At 56.6% G+C, this 6,512-nt stretch overlaps 1 protein-coding gene across 2 annotated transcripts; it reads right to left on the bottom strand.

The window, feature by feature from the left end:
- Positions 1-807: 807 nt before the first annotated feature.
- PAFAH1B3 (platelet activating factor acetylhydrolase 1b catalytic subunit 3) lies at positions 808-3,371 on the bottom strand. Of its 2 annotated transcripts, XM_034986592.1 has the most exons (5): positions 3,109-3,370; positions 2,837-2,926; positions 1,903-2,019; positions 1,702-1,824; positions 808-1,130 (listed from the first exon to the last, which is right to left on the bottom strand). In XM_034986592.1, the coding sequence occupies exons 1-5, from the start codon at positions 3,184-3,186 to the stop codon at positions 843-845; spliced, it is 696 nt and encodes a 231-aa protein (XP_034842483.1). In that variant the 5' UTR covers positions 3,187-3,370; the 3' UTR covers positions 808-842. The 2 variants fall into 2 exon arrangements, with proteins under 2 accessions (XP_034842483.1, XP_034842484.1); XM_034986593.1 differs by lacking the exon at positions 2,837-2,926 and having other exon boundaries at positions 3,109-3,371.
- Between the last annotated feature and the right edge of the window lie 3,141 nt (positions 3,372-6,512).

Below are 6,512 nucleotides of genomic sequence, written 5' to 3'. Positions count from 1 at the left end.
CCCCAACCTCACTGTGGGGAGCAATTCCAGGACCCACCCTCCCGACACTGCGGGCGGAGGACCCGGACTCACTGTGGACCGAGCAGCCTCTCTCCAGCCCTGGTGCTTGGGGCTCACTATGCCTACTCTCCTTCACAGCCATCCAACAGGAGGGCGGTTTGGGGAAGGGGTCAGGTGAGGTGCTACAAGAAGGACAGTTCACCCTCGAAGTTCCAGCTGGACCTGAGAGGTCTGAGCCTCGGTGGTGCGAGGCAAGGGACAGTGCTGTTCTCAGTGATTCCTGCTGCCCCCACATGGCCTGAGCCAGCACTGCAGCCAGGCCCACTGGAGCTTCTCCAGGGTCACATCCGTCATGGCCAGCCTGAGGACCGTGGCCTGTGTGGAGGGAAGGCTGCTTGGGATGGGAGGGTCAGGAAGCTTCTGCGGGAAGTGGCATCCAAGCTAAGACCAGAGCACCAGAAGTTCCAGCCAGGGGAAGATCTGCAGCAAAATGGGGAGGGCAGCTTTGGACAGGCTTTGACTGCTGGGTCACTATGTTCCCAGAATTCTTACTTAACCTCGACCGTCTAGGGTAGTGTTGGCAAACTGGTTTCGCCGAGTGTGTTACCGATGGGCAGTGCCTGCGTGCAGCGTTCCCGATGGTAGAAACCTGCCAGATTGTGCAAGAACCAGAGTGCCTTGATGGGTCGGCGGATGCCTGCTTCGGGCAGAAACAGGACACCCCCCAGAGCGTCAGGGTCGCAGAGGTCAAAGTTGAGGTGGAGGGACCCAGAAGGGCTGGGCCATAAAGCAAGAAACGGGAGACTGAGGAACGAGAATTTAATGTCGGGGAAGGAGGATGCTTAGGGTGCAGCCTCTGGCAGGGGGACCCCCTGGCCCTGGTCTTGGGCCAGCAGACGCAGAAGCAGGGAGTGCAGGGCCCGACAGACAGGTGTGTAGCCCAGGCGGCTCAGATGCAGGTAATCATACATGTCATGGTGACTTATGGTACCGTCTGAGTGCACAAAGCCGGGGTCGGCATCCAGGAAGTGGGCCCGTGGGTGGCCAGCCAGTGCTGCCCGGACCAGCTCGTTCACCCGTCGGTTTTTCTCACGAAGTGGGTTAGGGTGCTGGCCCCTCGGAAGCAGGCCCTGAGGAAGGGCACCAAGAGTTGTGAGGAGACATCCTACCTGCATCTGGGTATCCTGTGCTCTGGGCCAAACAATTCACCCTCACCACGGAGTCCCCAGCTGTGGAATACACTAGGGATGGGAAAGCGGGGGGATTGGCAGGATGATTCCCGATACCGTGACTGAGACCCCAGTTCAGCAAGAACCTTCTGGGTGCCAGCCCCTTGCCAAGTATCAATCCTAAAAATGTCAACAGCGTGGCAAAGGGTCAATCCCTCTTTCTGAGGAGGAAAGGTTCTGGCCCGAAGTGATGGAGCCTGGATTCACCCCGGGAATGCCTGACGACTTCTGGCTAATTGTTTTGAGTTTTGCAACACCCCCAGAACCTTCAGCAGTTTCTTGGGCAAAAGAGGCTAACTGGTCCCTGAACGTGACCTTAACTACAGCCGCTGGGTGTGTAGCAAGCCTCGATGTGAGCTTTTGCCTGAAAGCCACTTCTCTGCTGCCATGCTGCCCAGAACTAGCTGCAGCTGCACCTGAGGGGGTCCCGGACCACCGCCATTCTTTCCTCCCTGACCTCCCACCATCTCACCAGCACCACGACCCGGGCCTGGGGCTGCCGTTGGTTCACCAGTTGCACAATGGCCTGGATGCCACCAGTCACTTGCTCCGCTGTGTGCCCATGGTTGTTGGTACCCACCCAGACCACCACGATCTGTGGAAAGAGAGGCGGGAAGCAGTGGTAAAGGGGGAGGCCTAGGGTGCTTTCGCTGCCCACCCAAGCTCCGCTCACCTTGGGCCGGATGTGTTCCAGCTCTCCATTCTCCAGCCGCCAAAGCACATGTTGCGTGCTATCGTTGCCAATGCCAAAGTTAAGTGCGTGCAGAGGAGAGAAGAGCTCCCGCCAGATCTGTAGACAAGAAGGGGTGTGGGCACAGGGGCGTTGGCAGCAGGGACCATGGCCCTCTGTCCGAGCGTGCACCAAATGTCAGCACAGAAGAGCCCTGCCTTATGGAAGGAGTCTGGTCAAAACCTCACTTTATGGGACGCCTGGGTGGCTCAGTTGGTTAAGCGACTGCCTTCGGCTCAGGTCATGATCCCGGAGTCCCGGGATCGAGTCCCACATTGGGCTCTCTGCTCAGCAGGGAGTCTGCTTCTCCCTCTGACCCTCCCCCCTCTCATGCTCTCTCTATCTCATTCTCTCTCTCAAATAAATAAATAAAATCTTAAAAAAAAAAAAACCCTCACTTTATGCAAACCTAGTATAGTCTCCCTTTCCCGGAGCCCCACAAAAGCAAGACTCACTTTATGGAAACCCACTGGGCTTGAGTCACGCATTGAACCACTAGCCTTACAGCTGATGAAAGCCTCTATTTACGGTTTGACCTCACTCAGTGGAAAGATAACATAATTGCGCCCCCTTTGTGGAGAGCTATTACAGCTGACTTTCACTTCGTGCAAACACTGCAGCTTTGTGGCCATTCACTAGGGCTGTGCACTCCCTGAAGCAAACAATAGAGTCTCACCTCAGGCAATCTCGCAAGAAAGCCTCAATCTGACAAAGATTGGTCACACAGTTCCTTCTCAGTACAACGTTGCCCCTTACGTGGGGTGCTGCCTGAGGCTACTTCGGGGAACCTCATACTCTGTCTGGGCTGGGGTCTGATCCAGGTGTGTCAGTGAGGGCAGAGGCCCGGGTGGGGCAGGGGGACGGGGACGGGCCTCACCTCGCACTGGTGCATTAGCTGGACCAAGGAGTCCCCGATGAAGACCACTTCGGGTTCCTTATCTTTGCTGTCGGCCACGAACCGATGGTGCTTTGAGGACGTACAAGGGGCAGTGAATGGCACGCGCGCTCCTGGGCCCGCCCCGCTCCGCTTCCTTAGGCAGCACCGCCCCGACTGCCCGGTTTCCTAATCGCGTACAGAGAGCGGCGCCACACAGCTGCTCTCCTGAGGCCCCTCCCGGACTCCCGAGTATCGCGGGCCGGGTCGCTCACCAGGGACATCCAGCGTCCGTCGCCCTGCACGTCCTGCACCGGCGTGGGCTTGCTGGCTGGGTTCTCCTCCCTGCTCATCTTGGCGCCGCAGCTCCTGCAGGATGGGCGAGCGAGGCCGACCCGGGAGAGTTGGCCAAGGAGGTGGCTCCGCCACGCCCACCCCTCCCTTCCCGGCAACAATGGACGGTCCCGACGCCCGCACTCCAGCGGGGACGACGGCCGATCCCGGGCGCCGCCTCCTCTGCAGGAGCGGAAACCTTCACTTAGAAGGGGAGACGGAATCGGGAACACATGCTTCCCCCGCGGCGGCCGCGCAGTGGACTCGCCCAGCGCTTCCCGCCCGGGCCTCTCTCTCTCTCTCCCTCTCTCTCCCTCTCTCTCTCTCTCTCTCTCTCTCTCTCTCTCTCTCTCTCTCGGGCGGCGGCCGCTAGCGCACTGGGGCACCTGGGGACGGGGAGGCGAGACCATCCAGCACCCGTGGGGGAGGGAGAAACGACCACATCGGTGTCAGGGGGAGGGGCGAACTACCTGAAAGGCAGAGAGTGGGGGAGGGGAATCTAGAGCCTTTTCTGGTAGGGGAGAAACCATTTGCTATAGGGCGAGAAATGTGCGGACGGGATCACCAGGTTGTGTGTGTGTGTGTGTGTGTGTGATCACCAGCTGTGTGTGTGTCTCATTCACGTGGCGGGAGAGGAGTGAGTGGAGGGATGGGTTCACCAGGTGTGTGTGTGTGTGTGTGTGTGTGTGTGATCGCCAGCTGTGTGTGTGTCTCATTCACGTGGTGGGGGGGGGGACGGGAGTGAGTGGAGGAGTCCATTCCTGGATCCCTTGAGGGGGTGGCTCGCACGCACCTGGCTAGGAGGGGACGCTCCCATCTTCTACTGACGTGGGGAGAAAAAAGGAAGATGGCAAAATGTGAAAAATAGAGCCTCAGTTGTAAGCCTCAGGCTAAGGCAGCACCAGGACTTAAGTGAGCTTACCTGCTCGTGCCCCCACCCCAGCCCCCCTCTCAAAAGCACCAGTGTTTGTGGCATAAGATCTAAACTACATAGCTTTGCATTACATACATCACAGGCAGCTGCAAAGAGGGCAGCAGAAGGTGCAGAAAGAGAAAGGAAACTCGAGATGCCTCAAGGCCTAGGTCCAGCCTGGCGCCCCTCCCGCCCAGCTCATCTTGCAGATCCGTGGCCTCCATTCCCCCCCCTAAACCCACAGGTGTGTCTGGGCTCTGAAACCTACATCCATAGCCAAGGCCACCTAAGGTCACCTCCCCAACACCCCATATTAATCTGAAATCTCAAGTCTTCCCAGCTCTTCCTGTTCTCAGGGACCAGGTGGCGGGGGGGGGGGGGGGGGGGGTCCTCTACCCCCTAAACTTCCTGGTTATATTCCTGAAGCTCTACTCCCAGATGAGACCTGCCCGTCTATTCATTCTTTCTGGGTAGGTTGATACTGAGATAGTCTTATTTATCATGTTAATGTTTTGCCTCCATCCACTGGCCTAGAACAGGGCCTGACTCATAGTACCAAGTACCATCGCTGCTCACAAGAACTTGAATGAATATTAAATGTATGGGTCAGATCCTGGCCTTGTCCCAGCGTGTTGGGGAAGACAGATCAGACAGACACAGAGCTGGGAGAAGGATCGAGGCTGTGATTAAGAGAAGTAGAGAAGGAGGAGGAAGAGAAGGACTCTGAGGGTGAGGGGTTTCCCAGTAGTAATTGAGTTAGGCTTTGAAAACTCAAGAAGACTGGGTAAGCAGTATTACACAGGGAATATAGCTTATTGGGGGGGTGGGTGGTGCCTGGGTGACTCAGTCGTTAAGCATCTGCTTTCGGTTCAGGTCATGATCCCAGGGTCCTGGGATGGAGCCCCGCATCGGGCTCCCTGTTCAGCGGGGAGTCTGCTTCTCCCTCTCCCACTCCCCCTGCTTGTGTTCCCTCTCTCGCTGTCTCTCTGTCAAATAAATAAATAAATAAAAATCTTTATATCTATATCTATCTATATATATCTCTCTTATTAGGGCAGGGGGAATACTCTGGCCATAGCTTGATTTTAAAGGTTGAGGAGGGGGCACGGCTCCTGGGTGGCTCAGTCGGTTAAGCTGCCGACTCTTGATTTCAGCTCAGGTCATGCTCTCAGGATCCTGGGATCAAGCCCTACATCGGGCTCCGCACTCAGCAGGGAGCCTGCTTGAGGATTCTCTCTCCCTCTCCTGCCCCTCCCCTTGCTCATGCTAGCTCTCTCTCAAACAGATAAATACATCTTAAAAAAAAAAAAAAAGTCTGAGGGACTGAGTGTAGATAGATCAATTGGAAAAGGTAGAGAAGCACTTCTGGAAGCAAAGCTTAGCGAGAAACAGCTTTGAGGCATTCATCTCATTCAAATCAAGCGCTGTTTCAGGTTAGGTATATTGGCGCATTTCATACTTACAGCCACCACATGAAGGACGTACTACTACCAACTCCATTTTACAAATTAGGAAACTGAGGGTCTCAGCAGTTACACACTTGTCCAAGGTCACACAACTAAAATATGCCAGTTTGGGCATTTGAACCTGGGTAGTCTTAACACCAGATCCAACTTCTGAATGACGACTCTACACTGATTGTCTGGGGACCGGCTGCAAACGGAGACTATGATGGCCCTTTTCCCCCTTGTGCCTCGTCTCATCGCACCTTCCGGAGAGAAAGTCCACTGTTAGACATCTAAACCAATCAGCATTCAGGAAGGGGGCGGGCCCCAGTGTGCCTCACAGCCAATTGGTGGATGGGAAGGGCCTAAGGACAAATGAGAGAGGTTTCTGAAAGTAAGGCTGCAATGGGCGGGACTATAACCGGCAGTCTGTGCCTCGTGCCCGCCTCACGGGAGCAGGAAGCCGAAGGGCATGGGAGAGACACACGCATGCGCGTTGTGCGCAGGAGGCCCAGCGTGAGGCCCGGAAGAGACCTCGGTCCGTCGTGAGCTAGGGTTACCGCGGAAAAGAAGGCACTGCACCCCACAGCCACGTGGGGTGGGTGTGCGGCGGGGTTCGTTGGTCCCTGAGAAGGTGAGGTGCTCCACGCCCTGCCCCCACCAACCGTACCCCCCCCCGTGTAACCTCAACTGCCCACCCTTGCCTGGTCTCCTACCCTAGGCCACCTCGCTCCCGTGACTAGGCCCCAGTTCCTGGTAGCTCCGCCGTCGCCCTTTCTGCTTTCCCGAGGTCTTCTCAGCCTCTCCAACTTCTTTTCTGCCGTTTCTCTCCTGCCTTTCTCCCTCTGCCCTCTCTTTCTGCATTCTCCAATACCTCCTCTATGCCTGGATTTCTCCTCTGTCCACAATCCGCTTCTGGTTCACCAGATCCCTGTGGTCTCATGATCCCGTCCCCACCCCCCATCTTCTAGCTGTTTCCTCACGACCC

Source organism: Mirounga leonina, unplaced genomic scaffold, assembly GCF_011800145.1.
Source record: "Mirounga leonina isolate KUSES-001 unplaced genomic scaffold, KU_Mleo_1.0 Mir_376, whole genome shotgun sequence".
NCBI classification, from domain to species: domain Eukaryota; kingdom Metazoa; phylum Chordata; class Mammalia; order Carnivora; family Phocidae; genus Mirounga; species Mirounga leonina.
This window is presented reverse-complemented; position numbering and strand designations above follow the sequence as displayed.

What these genes read in the sequence shown, in the direction of transcription:
- PAFAH1B3 (XM_034986592.1), bottom strand. Translation starts at nt 3,186, where the DNA reads ATGAGCAGGGAGGAGAACCCAGCCAGCAAGCCCACGCCGGTGCAGGAC. An exon ending in ACGGACGCTGGATGTCCCTG is followed by an intron (nt 2,927 to 3,108) that starts GTGAGCGACCCG and finishes ACGTCCTCAAAG; the next exon opens with CACCATCGGTTCGTGGCCGA. An exon ending in AGGCCCGGGTCGTGGTGCTG is followed by an intron (nt 1,131 to 1,701) that starts GTGAGATGGTGG and finishes GCCCTTCCTCAG; the next exon opens with GGCCTGCTTCCGAGGGGCCA.